The sequence below is a fragment of the Panicum virgatum genome, chromosome 7K, assembly GCF_016808335.1.
Source record: "Panicum virgatum strain AP13 chromosome 7K, P.virgatum_v5, whole genome shotgun sequence".
NCBI classification, from domain to species: Eukaryota; Viridiplantae; Streptophyta; class Magnoliopsida; order Poales; family Poaceae; genus Panicum; species Panicum virgatum.
Window position 1 is genome coordinate 35,940,900 of NC_053142.1, and position 19,892 is coordinate 35,960,791.

At 42.5% G+C, this 19,892-nt stretch overlaps 2 protein-coding genes and 1 non-coding gene across 7 annotated transcripts; 1 reads left to right on the top strand and 2 right to left on the bottom strand.

The window, feature by feature from the left end:
• Positions 1–812: 812 nt before the first annotated feature.
• Positions 813–1,546, bottom strand: LOC120643055 (heavy metal-associated isoprenylated plant protein 47-like). The gene is made up of 2 exons (XM_039919590.1): positions 1,345–1,546; positions 813–1,237 (listed from the first exon to the last, which is right to left on the bottom strand). The coding sequence occupies exons 1-2, from the start codon at positions 1,397–1,399 to the stop codon at positions 963–965; spliced, it is 330 nt and encodes a 109-aa protein (XP_039775524.1). The 5' UTR covers positions 1,400–1,546; the 3' UTR covers positions 813–962.
• An 8,448-nt stretch (positions 1,547–9,994) lies between these two features.
• Positions 9,995–14,562, bottom strand: LOC120641202 (pentatricopeptide repeat-containing protein At3g63370, chloroplastic-like). 5 transcript variants are annotated; one of them, XM_039917218.1, is made up of 5 exons: positions 11,415–14,562; positions 10,835–10,910; positions 10,541–10,584; positions 10,394–10,453; positions 9,995–10,287 (listed from the first exon to the last, which is right to left on the bottom strand). In XM_039917218.1, the coding sequence occupies exon 1, from the start codon at positions 14,532–14,534 to the stop codon at positions 11,673–11,675; it is 2,862 nt and encodes a 953-aa protein (XP_039773152.1). In that variant the 5' UTR covers positions 14,535–14,562; the 3' UTR covers positions 9,995–10,287; positions 10,394–10,453; positions 10,541–10,584; positions 10,835–10,910; positions 11,415–11,672. The 5 variants fall into 5 exon arrangements, with proteins under 5 accessions (XP_039773152.1, XP_039773149.1, XP_039773151.1 ...); XM_039917215.1 differs by having other exon boundaries at positions 10,394–10,717; XM_039917217.1 differs by lacking the exon at positions 10,541–10,584 and having other exon boundaries at positions 9,995–10,453.
• A 278-nt stretch (positions 14,563–14,840) lies between these two features.
• Positions 14,841–15,037, top strand: LOC120643273. The gene has a single exon (XR_005662953.1). It is a non-coding gene; the product is annotated as a U2 spliceosomal RNA (small nuclear RNA).
• The last annotated feature ends 4,855 nt before the right edge of the window (positions 15,038–19,892 follow it).

Sequence of the window (19,892 nt, forward strand, 5' to 3'; positions counted from 1 at the left end):
ATTCTAGGTTGAGGCTCGGTTTTCACCAAAATATATATGGATCAAATAAATGAAACCAAACATATCAAAATGAGGGAAGGGAAGGAAGCATTCCTTCACTTAATTGATGCTGTTATTGTTGTTTTAATTTTTTTTTTTTTTTGCCCCTGCTCGAGACTTGAGCGAGGTTGGAAGAGGAAAGGTGTGGTACTCTTAGCTAGGAGGAAAGCAGGCGGCATAGCCAGCCCGTATGTTTGAGTTTAAAACTTTAAATAGAGATGACCGAAGCGGGATGCACACGGATCAAATTGTGACTTAGCGCTAGAAGGTGCACCATTTTTTCAAACTGTGCCTTAGCAGGAAGGAGCGTACAATACAACATCATGTCCAGTATATATGCCACTAACCGCCACCGCGCCCTAAACTGCAACATCCATATTTTATCCAAGGATCCGCAATTACCCATTACATATATGTTGAGCAGGATAAATATTGGTGTTGTGCCATGGACTAATAGTGTCAACGGCCACGGCATTTGAAATAAGGTCTAGTTTTTTCAATTCGTCTCACCGAGCCTAATCGCAATTCGCAAAATATGATTTAAAAAAGGGTTCAAATGCAAAAGAAAGTCAACGTTAAGCAATATCATGTCGCGCTGAACGTTCTTTGCTGACCGGATCCAACGTTACAGAAACTTAGCCGGGTCTCTAACTCGAGACTACCAGAGTCCAACTAGTATTGGGCAATCGGTTATTAGGATCAAACAGATAATGACGCACTACACCCACTCAGTTTGTACTTGTAGCTAACCTCGATCAAGATCTCGGACCTCGTTAAAGAACCAAAATTTCAAACGGATGGACACAATAGCAAAACTTTTTCTTATAACTTTCCCCTCACACAGAACAGTTCCAAATACGAGTGTGGAACGATTTTGAACAAAATTAATCCAAAAACTAGCTGTTTCCTTCGCGTTTCTATCGTCACCACCACGGCGCCGGCAGGTTGTGGTGGTGGTAGTAGTAACCGGGGTAACAGTAGTAACCGGGGTAACAGTACGGCGGCGGGTCCGCGATGATCTTGGGCTCCTCCGGCTTCTTCTCCTCGGGCTTCTTGTCCTTCACCTCCTCCACCTTGAGGATGTCGGCGTGGCCGAGCTTCCTGCGCAGGCACTTGACCAGGCAGACGGTGTCGACGCCGTCGCCGACCACCTCCGGCTGGTCCCTGCCGGCGCCGGTGACCCCCATCGAGCTCACCCCTGCACACAGCGTGCTGGAACCGTCGGCACCGGCCAGTACAGAAGAACGCGCGAGAGAGCAAGCTAGTAGCGAGGAGAAGCAGCATGAGCTCGCGTGGCCGGCGTACCGTCTGCTCTGGCGACGAGCTCCATGGCCCTGGACCGGCTCTTCTCGGACGCCATGCTCACCTTGATCACGATCTTTTGCTGCAATCAACGAGAGCCACACGAGCAGAGGCGGCGTCAGCGTCGCGAAGCAGAGGAATGCAGAGGGCTGCGGCGGCGAGAGGAGGGAGGAGCAGGGAGAGTGAAGCGGCTGATTGGTTACCTTGGCCGTGTTTGGTTCTTCCCGCGAAAACTTTTAAAAAAAAACGAATGCATACATGGAGCACTAAACGAAGTCTATTTGCGAAACTTTTTCAGGGATGGATGTAATTTTTCGAGACGAATCTAATAACGGTAATTAATTCATAATTTGCTACAGTGATACTACAGTAACCATCCTCTAATCACGCGGTCAAAGATCTCATTAGATTCGTCTCGCGATTTACAGGGGTTGTGGAGATGGTTTTATAATTAGACTTCGCTTACTACTTTAAATTAGTGATCAAATGGCTAAAAAGTTTCCGCGAAATTTTTTACACCCTCAACCAAACACAGCCACATCGCGTGCTAGCTCGAAAAAGGAGGAGTTGGGGACACAAATTAAGAGGCGAGGCGACGGAGGCGGATCGACGAGTGAAGGGCCAGAAGGAGAATCGGCCATGGCGCAAGAACATTCGTAGCGGGTGATCGAGGTCCCAGGTAGACAAGTCCCACTACCCAACTCCCTAGTAAAACGCGTTCGTTCTGGAGGCTTCCTCGTCTTGTCGGGATCTCTGACCTGACAGAGGAAGACGAAGACTTGACTTGGCTCCGGGCCAGGCCGGGCCGGGCCTTGTACTGCGCCCGCTGGCCGAATCGATCCATCGAGAAGTCGCCGTAGTAGTTGAAAAGTTGTTGGTTTTGATATGTATATTTTATTATTATTTGATAAATAATATTTAATTATAAATTATAAACTAATTAGATTTAAAAAATTCATCTCGTACTAATTAGTTAGACTGTGTAATTAGTTATTTTTTCATATATATTTAATTATTCATGTGTCCAAACATTCGATATGACGAATACTGTAAAAAAAAATTTCAAGAAGTCTTAGTCGTGGACGGTACACTACAGTGCGGTGCAGCTACCGGCGGTGGTTTCGACTCCTTAGGCCCTCTCCAACAGTTAAAGCCAACGTAGCTCATGGATACAGTAAAAAGGTCGTCCGAGGGGGAGCGCGCGAGGAGCTAGCGCGCCGCAGAGTACCGGTCACTTCATCTTAGCACTGTTCTGCACTGTTTATTGCTTAAAATATTCTATAAGCTAGGCTAAGAGGCAGCCGTTGGAGGCGGCCGCCTTAGTCCTGCAGCAGCAAGCCCTGTCCATCTCGTCTTAGTTTTATCAATTACTGGTACATGCTAACAACAATTAAGAACTAGAAACGGGCGCGGCGTTGCCGCGCATGCATTGGGTTTGGACCAGTGTAGAATTCAGTATTTGCTTTTCGGTGGAAGGACTGAAATAAAACTGATATTGTTTCGTATAGGGGAATAATAATTGTATCTTTCCCATAGCTATCTGCACGGTAGTGCTTTTTTTCATTGAAATACTTCACATACTTTCAGTTTTCAGTTGGTCACACAATGGATTCAGCGAATAAATGTAATGTAATGATTCAAGAAAAATTGGAAATAATGAAATGACAAATTTTTAGATAGTTTTCATACAAGCTTTTACTAATTGTAAATAATCGATAATGTAAACGACCAAATAAATAATCCATTGTTGAATCGATAATACAAACAGACATTAAGCAATATATGTATTCACATTATCAGGTTAAACTGGTGTGCAAAGCACATAAACTCTGAATGCAGAGGACGCTTTTATAAAGATAAGACAGTACTAATTATTTTTATCGACAAGATCTGATGTTAAGAGGAAAGGAAGTTCTTATTTTGCAGCTAATGAATGAAATAGATCTGTAACCACGGAGGCTGGTAACTTAGTTTGAACCAAAGGAGTAGTAACATTGATGCACGTCATTAGAAAAACTTAAAATGACTGCTACAGAACCTTGATTAGTTTTCACATTGATTATATTACTATAAGCACAGCCTACAGCATAGATTAGAACAAATTTTACAGTCAGAGGTGGCAAGTTAGCTTTTCTTACTTGTTTGGTCATCATATCGCTGCTGGTTCTTGCGTCGCCCGTTTCCTGGGTCACAAATAAAGCACCAATTGATCAATCCAAAGAATCATTAATTTAAGTAAAAGGAAAATTAAAAAAATGGAAAATATGTGCTCTTGAGCTATTAAAGCATTTCATGAAATATGTAACCAACATATGTTAACAGTACACTCTTTGGATGTAAACAGTATATTGTTTGGATGTATGTAAACAGTATACTCTTTGGATGAAAAGATGTGACACAGATAAGATATTACTACATTGCCAGGGATAAAGCATACAATTTGTACATGTCATTGTTGTTCAGCCTGTTGATCAAATTCGAAAAACATGAGAAAATGGCAACAGAGGAGCATAGTCAGCTTAGGTAAGAAGAAGGCTGAATTCCTCTGACCAGTTGAGCATCTGCTATGTCTTCTTGATGAAGTGATGACCAAGCATTTCTGATAATCCTGATATAGGAATGCTCACATAGCCAAAGAGCTCTTGAAGTTTTGAATCACATAAAATTGATCCATTGATGACATTCCGTACAAAATCAAAGGAGGAAGATTAATATTTGTGGTGTACAGCGCCGGCTCTATGATTTTGAGTGCCCCCGAGCGAAACAGACTTTATGGGCCTTTAGGCTAAATATTGGCATATATATAATTCTTAAAAAATAATGCATATAATCTACTCTATATCTATTACTAAAGCGAGTAAGATTTTCACCTAAATTTTTAGTTTAGTATGTTGGTCTTAGTCCATTTCGTATGAGTCGAACCAACCCTCTCTATCAACGACTCGATCACGTAGATCCCTACAAATTAACACACGGGCACCAACACGTATCCGATACTTATACCAATTTTGTCCGTAGAAACGCACAGGTATAATTGCCTAGTACAAAATAAAAAGTGCAGGCAGCTGCAACAGTACAACACTAGCACGCGGACAGGCTCGCCAAGCCCATTGAATCCTGATTCCTGCAAGGGTGCAGACTGCAGAGTTTGCTTAGCTTGTGAAGTCGTGATGGAGACAGACAGTGTCTGCCCTACGGCAGCCGGAGTGACAGGCATGTAGAGACCAGGGCATGTCGGCGACGGCGAGAGCTTCCTCCTCCTCATCGCTCGTATGCTCAATCGCCAATTAGAGGTTCGGAGCAGCGCGACGTATCGCTATCCGCTGATTAGCTATTAGCACATTTGGCTACCTGGGGATTCTCAGACATTGGGCCCCTTTCCGTGCTGGGCCCCCGGCGGTCGCCTCCGTCGCATGGTGCCTGAGCCGGCCCTGGTGGTGTATTAACGGTATTTTTCACAGTTCATAGTGGCTTCATGAATACTTGATAATCATATGACTAGGCGAAAAAAAAGTCAAGGAAAGAGGCCTGGTATACATTTACTGACAAAATTAGAACAATATTAGTTAATAAGGGACAGAAAAACACAGTATGATTCAACAGTTATTACATGTAGTATTTTGTAACTGCTGGAATAAATTGGTGATAAGAAACTTTCAAAGTGGCCACACTATCCGTCTAAATCTAGATTCCATGATATCTAAACTAATAAATGTGTCCTCATAAACAAATATCTATATACTGACACAATGGTTTGCATCTGCTATTATAGCATAATAAAATCTTGCCAGAATGAACATTCCTTATCAGGCTAGTGATGCTTATGTTACAAGCTCTGCAGAAGTGGATGTCCATATTGCTTTATTGGTATTAGCATCTCATATAGAAAAAAAATCTCATTCTAAATTTTGAGATGGGAATCAGGCTGTAACTTAAGATTTGATTATGTTTTAGATTCAGCACTAAAACCATTTAAAAATGGATTCATACTAGATTAGTGAAGATCTATCACATCGGAACTGCCAAAGCATGGCAAAGATATTTCTAGTCATAGTTTGTTAGAAAGCAAAATTGCTTCTCCGTGGCTTTTTTTTCCGGGCATGGTCAACTCATGACAGTAAGCATAAAAAGGCAGAAGCACAGAAGCTTAAGGATAAATGGTATATAGAAAGGGCAGCAAACATCTTACAGCCTGTTTGTCTTGCTGATCAGCGCTGGCTGGCTGGTACAGTACGCGCTCCCACATGTAATCGAGGCTATACCACGTGTGGTTGCTGCAGTAATCAGCCACTACAGTATACGACCTCTCACAAAAAACAGCCGCTACAGTGTTCAGCCAAGCCAAACCACCCAGCCAAACAGGCCGTTATTAGTTAGCTCTGAAGATAATACTTGTAGGAAATTAAACTTTTCCTTGTCTTCTGTTTTGCTACTTAGCTTGGGATACATAATTCATAACCAAAACTTTGGCATCAGTATCTTTTTGATTGCAAAGTTTCTTGGATATGCCTCTTCTTTCTTCTTTGCCTGCCTACCTGAAGCTGTCAAGGAACTTCATGTGCTGCTCCTTGGTTACCTGAAGTTTTCAATGCATAAAAAAATAGTATGATCCCTAACTCAAGTAACAAAGAATAGAATGTACTACAAATATTACCAACTTCAGTGCAAGGACAGTTTAAGAAATACCTTTCATTCCTTCTTGTTCTGGATGCTCTGATATGCAACCATGAGCGGCTTCACCTTCTGAACCATCTACTCCAATGGCATTACCAACATTCACATGGTACTCTATCTCAAACTCGATATGCATTCACAAACCCACAGCAATAAGAACTCCTAGGAGCCTCAGAAGCACATTTGTTTGGAAAACTATAAAAAATCCACAGCGGTTTGTGAATGCAGTGTCGGATGAAGTGGCTCTCCTACGGGGGATTTTTCCGCCGGTGGCTGCTGCGTCCAGGGAATGCCACGCCGACACTGGATAATGGGACGCTTGTGGCAGCGGTGCTGAGTCCGGGGAGGAGGCATCGAGACTCATAGCAATGAAGCATGCTCCTCCACTGATACGGTGCGAGTTCAGGTAGAGAACAGAGACGACGGCGAGTGCAATGGGGAATGGGTTGGGGCATGGGGTGAGCGCAGGACAGTAGCGGCGCCCGACCAGCATACTGGATGGCGAAGGAGAAGCACAAGCTCTCCTCAAGCTTCGGCGTCCGGAGCAGTCAGAGGCGGAGGCACGCCTAGGATCTATGGCTTGAACAAACGTGACTGCGGCGGCGGGATGACGAGGTAGTCGGCGAGGGGAGGGGACGGAAGAGAGATGTGGCGAAGAGAACCCAACAAACTGGAGAACGCGCGAGGTTGCTTCACGAGGGGGCGGTCGCCTCAAGGGGAAGAGTGTTGGGGGCCAGCGGTCGAGGTCGGTGGCCGGCGCAGCAGCCAGAACTATGGAGGACAGGGTAAGGCGCGGCAGGAAGGGTAGAGGACTGTGGGCGGACGAGCGGATTCCTGAGGATTTGCGAGAGCCCAGTTCGCAGGATAACGGGGAGAGACCCACAACAACGTCAATCAAACGGTCGATATCGCGAGCTCGCTAGATCCAACGGCTAGACGGCTAACGGGCGATGTGGCGCCATGGATTCGCCCGGTTTGAGCCCGGAATTCGTGTTTGGAGATATCATAGACAAGCCCACTATCATGCCTTGAGTTTTTTTTTTAATCCTCCGGAACCATTTTCAGCGCAATGGGAGTAGTAGTTACACTGTTAGTTCATGCATGCTTAACTACTTTTTTTTTGAGAGAGAGGGGGCATCTACAATTGTATTCAAAAAAAGAAAATGGAAGATTATGACCTTAGAGTTAGGGGGTCTTTGAGTTTGTTTCATACCAAGCTGGTACCATGTACTGCTTGCCGATCTGAACTCATCGATCTAACCATCCTAAAATTTCGATGACGATCGTGGCAAGCCGCCCGGGGCCTGCTCGGAGTCGCAAGTGCGAGTGCGAGAAAGCTCGTCGCACAAGGCCCAACTGCGGCTCACGAGCAGTCCACCATCGGTCCGTAGTTTTTTTTCATAATTGAAACAAAATTATTCCATTAAAAAAATCTATTGAAATGGAAATTAGAATTTATTCAGTTGAGTCCGATCTTACCCTTAAAAATAAAATAATAAAGAATATTTCATTGGGAAAAATTGTTTTATTGAAACAAAATGAAAAATATTTTATTCAAAAAGAAAAAAAAAGAAAATTAGGTCTTAAAACTACCAGTGGACCCGCACAATTCACTCAGAAAGGACCTAGGAGCGAGTGGGCCGCCCGCACAGACACTGTACGACAGGTCCGCATGCACGAGTATTTGGGGGGCCGCTAATATACACCTTCTTATCCTGAAAGAAAAAGGAGGCACGAGAGCCACCCTGCCATTTCAACGTATTAGCTGCTGCCATGTGTGGCAATCAGTTTTTTACTGCCCTTTACCTTTTGCTGCGGTTATGGGCCGTTTTGCAGCCTGCTTTTCTATTGGACTGTTCTCACGATCGAGCCAAGTCCATGTTGGGTTATCATGTGTGACGTTATTGTATCCTTACTATTTTGTAACGCTGCCATTGACTTGTGTAGTGAAGTCTGCAACAAGTAAAAGAGCCAGACAGATGATAAAAGACCTACGCCGCTATCGGTATTGATTTTCCTCCCAAGCAAGTTTTAATGTATAGTTTTATTGTACAATTATCAAGATAGAAAACTTAGTAACCAAGTTGGATGAGTATCATGGGATGGAACTCCTATCTCATCTCTCATAAAACTCTCCCTCATCTCTCTTCAGCTGCTATATCAACAAAATTGCAGATGTGGCATAAAAATTAATAGTACATATAAAACTCGTGAAACTTCCACTCAAGCCACATTTAGTTCCCAAAAATTTCCCTACAGTACTCATCACATCAAATCTTCGGACACATGCATAGTGCATTAAATACAGTTAAAAATAATTAATTATAAAGTTTAACTAAACAATGAGATGAATCTTTTAAGCTTAATTAGTCCATGATTATATATTAATTGCTAAATAACAACGAAAGTGCTACAGTACCAAAACCCGAAAATTTTTGTGTACTAAACAAGGCCTCAAGACTGATTTGGACATCATATAATAATCAGTTGATGCCTTGCCATTATTTCTCACCCGGGAAGGTAATCTTTTGATGTGAGGGACCAATCATTCCTATTATGAAGTCTGCACCATTTTTCGAGTTGAACAACATGAAGATTGACTCTAAAATATAATGCATCGACTTTAAAATACTATATTTCAATTATGTATGTAACTTTAAATAAGGAGCCTCCAGTTTACTTTTACTTTTTTATTTCTTGCTAAGAAGCAATCTATGATACTACCCAAGTCTAAGTACCCTCTACAAAAAGAGATCTTCGGACATAGCAAAAATATATGTTATTTTTATCTAAAATAAATTATGTGTATGCTCTATAGTCTTAGTTGAATTCATATATGTACTTTGTACTACGATGCCATACATATCTCATATTAGACCAGTCCTATCCCATTTATCAATTGTCACGACAGCTTAAACCTAATTACTCTTCATACATAATTAACTTCCCGGGCGCGGTAAAACGCGCAGCTCATCCTAGTTTATATACTTGCCCGTAAATCGGACTCCGTACGGTCAATTCCGACCGCTCCGTCTGGTCCCTTTTTGCATTGAGCTGATGTACTTGGTCCCACTGTCACATCACGTCACCTCATTTCGTTCCCAGCTGTAGCGAAACAAACTGCTGTGACATATTTGAACTACTAAACTATACTAACTTATACAAATAAAAAATTAACCAAACTTATACAAATAATTTTTAACAAAGTTTTGAGAAAAAAATGAAAGAGGAAAAAACTGAAAGAAAAAATTTCTGAATAGAAAATTTTCGTAAAATTTAGATTAGGATATTTTGAGATTGATAAATTTTGAAAAGAAAAGTTGGGGTGCAAAATTTTTCTGCAAGCAAAAATTTAGGAGCCAAAAAATTCCATCAAAAGATTCTGAGATAGAAAACTTGAAGAAAATATTTTGACGCAAAATTTCAGAATAAAAAAGTTAAAAATAAAACACATGAAAGTTAGAAAAAAAAAGGTGAAAGTGGAGCCGAAAGAGCGTGCGCGGCCCACTAGCCCCACGTGCATCGGCAGCGCGCGTCGACCGACCGCAAAACCAAATATTGGGGAGTATTTGCGAGCTGCCTTGAGCTCCCAAACTGTATCAACAATCGTTTCTTTTTTAGAGAGAACAACAAAGGAAGGCTCAGTTCAGAAAATGGATCACATACGTGGGGGCCAGAACCCTCTAGGCCCATATGTAAATTTGGTAGCCCAAGTCGGTCCATCTACTAAATCGCCGCCGCGGCAACCTGAACCCGAAGCAAGCCCAGCATGACAACTTGCCCCAGTTTAGCTAAGCAAACAATGTGACAATACTTTGTGGCCATGGCGTCTTTTGCGCATCTTTGCTTAGCTAAACAAACTTGTGCAAGTCCTTCACTTGGAAATTGGAATCAATTCAACATATTTTTTAGTAAGCAGTTAATCATCAAGCTCACACCTTGTTTTTGTGTGATCACGGTGGCGGAATTGACAGCATGCTCCTCGCAAACACCATCTCCAGTGGGTATATATTGCATAAAAATAGTACTAGTGCACAAGCATTTTACAGACTAATCATCTATCATTGCAGATTCAGTTGAATTAAAAAAATACGGGAACGTACGCAACCTGTGTTTCCTGGAACTCAAGCTCAATATACATTGCACCAAAGAACAGCATTGCATAGTGGCGGTGTTCATTCTGACAGCTCGGTGCTCGGTGAATTCCTGGACCCGATCATGGCTTTGTCTCGGCCAGAATGCCAGACCACCTGGGACCATCCATACCCAGCGCTGAAAAGAACAGCAAGGTCACCTAGAATTGTCTGAGAATGACTAGGTAGCTTGCACAGAGAAAAAGAATGTATTGTGGATTGATTCACGGCTCGTTAGCATCCACCTTTTTGTCCACCTCTTTGTGCCATATCAATTATCACCAAGCAGATGATCGTCCCCCCTTCTGAAGAAATTTATGAAGGAAGAACCAGGCCCTAGTTAAGATCATAGGTTTAATGCACAAACAAAATAAAATGGAAAGCGAACTTGCCTGATGCATGCTTAATATGATGTTGGATCCCCCAACAAATTTTCCTTCAATAAATAATTGTGGAAACGTAGGACAATTATTGCATAGAAAAATAAAATAACTTATGAAATTAATTGTCTCCCGCATGGTTGAGTTTTTTTGTTTCAGCCTCTGAGCCGGAGATGTCCCAGAGTCTCTCTATCATGGATAGGGACATCGGCATTAGACAAGATATAGCTTAAAATTTAGAAAGCTCTATTGATTATTGACTGCATTTCAAATGAATTGGTTATCAACTCACTAGAGCCAACTTACCATATTGTTGAAAGACCATGACTGCCAGTGCACTGAAACCCTTCATGTAAACAAAGAATGGGTTCTCCCTGATATCCTGCCCAGAAAATTTGCTGTTACAGTGAAGAAATGACAGCAAGACATGGTACATTAATAAGCTTCAGGTCATGCCTAGCAAATTGACCACTGGTTTTCAAAATCTGCGGAATCCTACTGTATTTTCATGGCTTGCTGGAAATCCAATGAAATGAATCCTACTGTATTTTCAAGTGTAGTAGTGTTGTTTAAATGGGAATGACTAACTTACTTCTCACAATTAAAAAAAGGGAAAAAAGATTAACTTCATACGAACTCATGCATCATATCACATATTCACAACCGCAAAACTCTAATAATTTGCTGGTTCTTAATAACACTGGTTAAATTGACACACCTAAAGCACAGGTATAAAAGTTCAACAGAGGTGTAAAAGGTTTCTTCAAATAATAATTTGGAATTTCCTTTCTTTGGCTGTTATGCTATCCAGTTTACATCACATCCTTTTTAACAAAAATATAGGTGAATGACTGACTATATAGTGGATAAAAGAAGAATCATTTACATTGCATAACACCAATCCAAATAGGCAAAGGCCCTACTGCACATGACTGATTGAGCGTACAGTTACATATAACCAATCCAAATAGGCGTCTTCTCAGTTGCTCCATCCACAGAATGACAGGCTTATGGGGCCTCTCGCCAGAAGAGACACTTTCTGGTCTTAAACATGCTTAGCCACATCACCAACTTTGCCTCTGATGTAAGTAACCTCCAAGTCAATAGGACGCCTATGTACTTAGTTCTATGCCTTAAATCACGTTCACCAGAAGTCTCCACAAGAACAAGAGCCTCCACTGAAATGGTGGAACCTGTTGGCATCTCGGACTACGATGTCCCTTTCAAACAACTTGGACACCAGCTTGGTGAACTCGTGGCAGTCACCACACACCCTGAGGTTCTTGGCTATCCTTAGAGGCGTACCTGGACGAGTGCTGATCAAGCCAAATGCTATTGCGAGCCTCTCGCTGTGTTGATGCAACATATCTATCTTCTCCTCTTCACTCACATCGTGAAGGACAAACCTTGTATCCTCTGTGTAACCTCTTTTTCTTAGTTTTTCTGTTATCTCGGCAAGCTTGAGCTGGATTGCCTCTGAGTCTCTATGAGAGTGATCTCTTGCAGTGAAAGTGTGGATATTGTTCCCTATCTCAATCCAACTGCAAGCTGGATCTTTTCTCAACCCCCTTTCTGCCATCCTGGTTCTAACTTCTTTGACATCGATCCACTTTCCCATCGCAGCAAAAACATTTGATACAAGAATATAATTGCCTGGATTGTCAGGTTCTAGTTCAAGAAGTTTATTGGCTGCAACCACAGCAAGGTCGTGATTTTTGTGGACACGACATGCCCCAAGCAGTGCACACCACACCACAGATGTTGGTTCCATAGGCATATACTCAATAAACCTGTAAGCCTCCTCAGTCCGGCCTGAGCGGCCAAGAATATCAACCGCGCAGGCATAGTGCTCCTGCCACGGTTTGAACCCGTACTTGCTCATCATCATATCCAGATAGTATTTACCCTCATCGACAAGCTTTGAATGACTACAGGCATGCAGCAAAGCAAGGAAACAAATATGATCAGGAGTCAGACCAGTGTGCAGCATTCTCTCAAAAATATCTATGGCTTGCTTTCCATGTCCATGCATGCCAGTAGCATTAATCATCGCTGTCCAAAGAACCACATCTTTACATTTAACCCCATAGAATACTTTGGTAGCATAATTCATGCTTCCACAACCAGAATACATGTCCACGAGGGAACTTACTATCGGACCTTCTATGGGAAAGTTCCTTCTGATAAGAAAGCCATGAATCTGTTTTCCTTTTGTCAATGATGACAAACCAGTGATAGCCACCAAAATACTTACTAATGCTACAGAATCAGGTTCAATATTTGCTTTCTGCATCTCAATAAATAAGGAAACAGCTTCGTTCAACAGCCCATTATTTGCACAACAATTAATCATACTAGTCCAAGTAACAATGTCCTTTTTCTCTACTGTCTGAAATATATTTAATGAATTGCGAACCTCTCTGCATTCCCCATATATATCTATCATCCTATTCTTCAGTATCAAATCAAGTACCCCATTTCTAAGAGCATAAGAATGCACTTGCTTTAGCAGAGAGAGGCTTTTGAAACCACTACATGTTTCTAAAATGCTTCCAATCATCATAGAATCTACCTTAATCCCTTGTTTCTGCACTTCTCGGAACATTTCCAGGGCTTCAAAATGCTGTGAACTCTGTGCAAAACAAGCAAGAATTGTTGTCCAAGATATGTGATCTCTAATACTCATGCTTTCAAATACTTTTGTGGAACACTCTATGGAGTCACACTTTATATACATGTCCATCAATGTATTCCCAACCTGCAAATCAGTATGAAGCCTCTGCTTTATAGCATACGCATGAACCTCTCTGCCATTGTTTAGCCAACCAAAATGTCCCACTGCAGAGGACAAGCTTACAACACAGGCATGATCGGGCTGAAAACCATGGTGAAGCATTTCACCAAAGAAATCAATGGCCTTAGCATACAAACCGTTCTGAACATAGCAGGAGAGCATCGAATTCCATGATATGTAGTCTTTCTCATCAATCTGACGGAATACTCTTAGAGCACTATCCACCCGGCCACATTTTGCATACATGACAAGCAAAGCGTTGAACTGGATGTTGAACTCACTGCCACATTTGAGAAGTGCTCCGTGTAACTCCCTGCCCAGATTCAGCAGAGCTAGCTCCGCACAAACTTGCAGCACCCCCACGGCCGTGTAGGAATTCATACCGAAACCGGAGCTCTGCATCCCTCGGAACAGCTCCAGCGCTTCCAAGGTCCTCCCGTTCTGCACGCACCCCGTTATAACCGAGTTCCAGGACGCGACATCCCTCCCGTCACGCAGCCACTCGAACACCCTCAGTGCTGAATCCAGCAAACCGCATTTGGCGTACATCCCGATAAGTGCATTGGCCACGAGGGTGCTCTTATCAAGCCCACTCTTCACAGCAAGACCATGCACTTCGTGCCCGCAGCGTCCATCCCCCTCCACACCGCAAGCCTTGAGCACCGACGCGAGCGTGCACCCGTCAGGCGCGGACCCCGGCGCAGCTGATGCCCGCATGGCCCTGTAGACCCGCACGGCTTCGACGGCGCTCCCTGACGACAGGTACGCCCCGATGAGGGCGTTCCAGGAGAACACGGTCCGCGCGGGCATTCCTTCGAACAGGCGGCGCGCGTCGTCCACCCGCCCGCACCGACCGTACATGAACACCAGCTTGGTCGCGAGAAAGCCGTCATCGTCTTCCTCAAGGGAACCAGCGGCCAGCGCGTGCGCGTGGACCTGCCTGCCCTCCGCGGCCGCCCTCCTGGCGGCGACGAGGTCGAGCACCCAGCCGTAGTGCTCCCGAGGCGGCGGCGCCCGGGCCGTCAGCAGGCGCAGGGCTTGACGCAGGTCGCCTTCCTTGCAGAGCGGCTTCAGGGAGGCGGAGGCGGAGTGGGGAGGCGAGCTGGCGGGTGCCGCGGGCGGGGGAGTTCGGTGGGGGAGTGATGGGAGGGACAGCGCGGCGGTGGCCATGGCGGTGGCGGGCTTGGAGGCCCCGGGGAGCCGGACGCTCATCCCCGTGGCATCGGCGGCAGGCAAAAGATATCCGTGGATTGTGTGGATAGCCTCTGTTCTTCGTATGGCCCGGCGGGAAGGCCCAGTTCACAAAATGGAATTAAGAGTGGGCCAGCACAGGCCCAGTCTGCCGCTCGTAACAGAAAGCCCAACGTTACAACTTAACCCCGTAACCCGGTTTAGCTAAGCACACCCTTAACATTAGCTCCAGCCTACAGAATGTTAATTAGTACCACATCGCTAGGAGATATCATTTGAGGCGGTGGAGGAGGATATAAAACAAGGGGCACGTGAAACAAACAACTCATACCTTTCTCGGCCTTTTGGCTAAGATCAAGTGTAGTATCTGTTCTTATCAGTTCAATATCTGATATGTGGGTCATGTACCCACAATGATATTAAATTTATTTTTTGTGGGGGAGAACTCATCATAGTGGCTTGCCACTAGGGTTCTCAAGTGTCGCCTAAGCGTTGCACTATTGCTTAGGCCTGGCGCACCCCTACCAAAGCAAAATTAAATTTGATAGTTTGGAAGTTTGTTTAGCTAGGTCTTAGTGTGATAATTAAGCCACTATTTTCATTATAGGTTATACTAACATAAGATCTGTATCACTTTCAAAAAGGTGTTAAGTGAAGCATAATGGTCTAATTGTGTTTGCAAATTCAACTGCTGGTTTTTATTTATTTCGAATTAATTAAAGGTTTTAATTTATTTCGAATTAATTAAAATTTGAGTTTTTTATATGCATATAGATCCTCATTGTCTTCGAATGGCAGATGAAGCATTGCACCCAATCCGACATGTTTGAACTGATTGGATGGATCACGAAACATATCAGCGTAGTAATGCACGTTGCGACTCGTGATTATGCCAAATACCAGGCCCGTCGAAGGCCATGTGCAGGGTGAGCAGCTGCACTGGGCCTCCAAAAACTGAGGGCTCCCAAATCGATAGTGTTAAGGCCCATAGCAGCATACGAACCGTGGGTCAATGAAGCAGAGTGGCCCATTGACTCGCCCATCCTGGCTTTCTTCCACGCCTTTTTTTTCATTTTTATATTTAAAAAAAAACAAAATTTCAAAAATATACGCCGAATAGGGAAATTTTCAAAAATGGGTGTCTGTCGCCCATCTAGTTAGCGACAGGATCTAAATGTAAAAAAAAATTACATTTAGGTCTTGGGGCCAGGGTGCATTAAACAGTAAACTTGTAAAATTGATATAAAATCGTAGAAAAAACAGAAAAAATTTAAACTCAACTGTTCTGGATTCTATGAAATAAGATCTACAAATTTTGTTACATAAAGTTTTTCATTTGATCAATGTATCTTGCTATATTTTAAATACCATTTTAATGCACTTTTATTTAAATCTCAAGATCCATCCTTTGGATGCATGTCGTCTTTGGCCAGAGTGTTTCATGTGGTGAGTTTAAGCTTGTGTAAAATTAGTAGGCCCAAAAAACACTTCTAGCTTAAGTTTTTAAATTAGATCTTGCAATATATTTAGTTTAAATGAGTTATTTATCCATGCTGCTATACTGAGTTTTAGGAGCCATAACTTTTACAGTAGCCTTATTTTATTTCCTAAGAGCTATAGAAAAAGTTTGGTAAATTTTAGATAAGCACAACTGGACCAAATGAATTATGACTAAGGTAAATGCACTAAATCAAGAAAAATATTTCTTGTACCTAGAAAAATCTGAAACAATTCATTTGGTCCAGTTGTGCTTATCTAAAATTTACCAAACTTTTTTTATACCTCTTAGGAAATAAAATAATGGTACTGTAAAGTTATGGTTTCTAAAACTCAGTATAGCAGCATGGATAAATAACCCATTTAAACTAGATATATTGCAAGATCTAATTTAAAAACTTATTCTAGAAATGTTTTCTGGGCCTACCAATTTTGTACAAGCCTATGCTCACCATATGAAACACTCTGGCCAAAGATGACATGCATCCAAAGGATGGATCTTGATATTTAAATAAAAGTGCATTAAACTATTATTTAAAATAGAGCAAGATACATTGATCAAATGAAAAAACTTTATGTAACAAAAGTTGTATATCTTGTTTCATAGAATCCAGAACAGTTGATTTTGTATTTTTATGATTTTTCTACGATTTTATATCGATTTTACAAGTTCACTGTTTAATGCGCCCTAGGCGCCAAGACCTAAATGTAAATTTTTTTACATTTAGGTCCTGTCGCCAACTGGATGGGCGACAGGCACCCATTTTTGAAAATTTCCCTATTCGGCATATATTTTTGAAATTTTGTTTTTTTAATATAAAAATGAAAAAAAAGCCTCCTTCCACGCAGAGTCGCAGCCTCGCAGGCCTGCTTCCACGAGAACACGAACCATCGCCGTGGCCGATGCTTGCTTTCCTTCGACTGATCGACGTGACCGCAGCGCTCGTCCCTCCGCTCGACGTCCGTCCGTGCCGTCGCTGGACGCCGCGCCGCCGGCCGCACCGTCACCGGCTTGCCGCGCAGCGCCGTCGCCGGCTCGCCGGTCGGCGGTCGCCACGCCTGCACCTGCACCGCTGGCGCTGCACGCCATCGCCGCGTGCCCGCGCCTCGCTGCTGCGCCGCATTTGACATTTGAGGTGAGCACCTGGCACCAAGCTTTAAACTTTTAACCTAGTTTGCTTGATTAATTGATTATTCCGTTAAAAATTATGATGTTTGCAAGTGTATAATCTGCAATGTGGTACATCAGTCAACAAGAATTGATTGTGACTATTTTCTTTCTTTTTGTAAAATATGAGGCATCTGTTTAATGCTTGTTACTCAATCAGTCCATCATCATCATGTCTACAAGAAACAGGAAATATGATAGTGGTGCTGAAAAGTGTAAGAAAAAACAAAAACTAGAAGCCGCAGCTCAATCCCAGAAGGGTGCTCTTGAAAGATTTATTGTTAGAGAAACTCACATGCTAAAGTGATAGAGGCTGACACTCCTGCCGCACAAGTTCTTCAAGGAGATAATGCATTAGAGTTTGATATCGAGGCTCCTGCTGCAGAAATCCCTGAAGGAGGCCATGATGATGGTACTACAAATGGGGGTGACGATGGAGATCAAGACCATGATATTGGTACTGCAAATGGGGGTGACGATGGAGATCAAGACCATGATAATGGCACTGCAAATGGGGGTGACGATGGAGATCAAGACCATGATAATGGTACTACAAATGGGGGTGATGATGGTAATATTTCCAATCACATAAATAATTCTTTCCAGCCTGATATATTTGATCTAAGAACTTGGAATGCACTTGATTCTAAAATGATAACATTTCAGGACTTACTCTTAAGTCATTGTCATCTACTCGTTGGGAGAGTCATGTCGATAGTGTCAAGGCTATAAGGTTCCAGATCCCAGAAATAATTTAGGCCTTATTGTAAGTGGCTGAAAGTGATAATGATCCATTGGCAAATAGTGAAGCTAAATCATTGGCAGAAAATGAGCTTGGTGGCTTTGAATTTTTAGTGTCGATTATTATATGGTATGAGATATTATCTAAAATTAATCTGGTTAGCAAGCAACTACAATCAAAAGATATGCTTATTGATATTGCAATTGAATCTGTACAAGGGCTGATTTCCTTTTTCAAAAAGTACAGAGAAACGGCTATTCAAAAGCATTAGAAGCTGCAAAAGAAATTGCACTAGAGATGGATATTCATCCAGAGTTCCGCAAAAGGCGAAACACCAAAAGAAAAAGACAATTTGATGAGGGCGCAGATGATGATGCATCTGAGTCACGGTCTGCGGATGAGTTATTCAAGATTGATTATTTTATACCTATTGTTGATCAAGCTATATCTTCACTTACCAGAAGATTTGAACAGTATCAAGGGTATGAGAGAAAATTTGGTTTCTTGTTTACCTCAGATAGACTACGGTCCTTGGATGACACAAGTTTGATGGCTGCTTGTGTTAATCTTGAGAATGCACTGAAGAGTGGAGAACAGAAAGATATTGATGCAAATGAATTGTTTGAGGAGTTAAATTTCATCCGAAATTTACTAAAGGAATCAATGGGTCCTCTTGATATTTTTGAAGTTTCTTAAAGAGCGCCCCTTTTATCCTAATGTTATTATTGCATATAGAATTTTGTTAACCATTCCTGTGACTGTTGTATCTGCGGAAAGAAATTTTTCTAAACTGAAGTTGTTGAAGTCTTACTTGCGTTCAGCTATGACACAAGAACGACTCAATGGGCTAGCGACGATTGCACTTGAAATTGATGTCTTGGAGAAGATTAATTATGAAGATATAATTGAGGCTTTCATTTCAACAAACACTAGACGGATGATGTTTTTTCATGGAATGTGAGGTCAGTACTATGTTGGCTTGTTTATCAATAATTATTCGATAGACTGCTAAATACTATATGAATCATATATATTGAAGTTCTATTATTTAGTGAAAGTACATGACTTGTTTCTATTAGATATGATTTCATATATTTTAGGGCCCCCATTTGTGTTTCGCACACAGGCCTCCAAATCCTGGAGACGGCCCTGCCAAATACCTATGACAACACAACTCGTACAAGTCCTTCACTCGCAGATTAAAATATTTTTAGTAAACAGTAATCATCAACTCACAATTTGCCTCTGTGTGATCACGTTGGCGGAACTGACAACATGTTTTCGCAAAGACCACCCAGTAAATATTGAGCAAAAACTGGTGTCCCTAAGCACTTTACAGCCTTATCATCTGTTATTGCAGGTTCAGTTGAATTACAAAAGATGGGCAATGTAACGCGACCTATGTATCCTGGAACTCAAGCTCCATATACAATTCACCAAAGAATGGCATTGCGTAGTGGCACTTATTCATTCTGACAGAGCTTGGTGCACTTCTAGACATGACTAACTAGAGCCAACTTACCATATTGCTGGAAGACCTTGTCTGCCAGTGCACTGAAGCCACACATTGGAGACTCAGGGAAACCCTTCAACCTTCATATGGATCAAGACTGGGTTCTCCCTGATATCCTGCCCAGAAAATTTGCTGTTACAATGACAAAATGGAAGCAAGACATGATAGACTAATAAGATTCAGGTTATGCCTAAGTTGACATTCAAAACCGGCCGGATCCTAATGTACTCTCACTGCTTGCTGGAAGTCCAATGAAATGAATTAGGTGGGGACAACCCACTAGGCATTGTGTGGATAGCCTCTGTTCTTCGTGTGGCCCGACGTGAAGGCCCAGTTCACAAAAATGGAAGATTGAGTCGCCAATCTGGGCCGAACGTACCACTCGGTAACACGAAGCCCAACGTCACAACTTGCCGCGCGTAACCTGGTCTGGTTTAGCTAACCCTTAACATTAGCTCC

Bases quoted from the DNA above. Each gene is read 5' to 3' on its own strand.
- LOC120643055 (XM_039919590.1), bottom strand. From the start codon at position 1,399: ATGGCGTCCGAGAAGAGCCGGTCCAGGGCCATGGAGCTCGTCGCCAGA. The intron at 1,238-1,344 runs GTACGCCGGCCA...CGCTGTGTGCAG, and splicing joins GCTCGTCGCCAGAGCAGACG to GGGTGAGCTCGATGGGGGTC.
- LOC120641202 (XM_039917217.1), bottom strand. From the start codon at position 14,534: ATGAGCGTCCGGCTCCCCGGGGCCTCCAAGCCCGCCACCGCCATGGCC.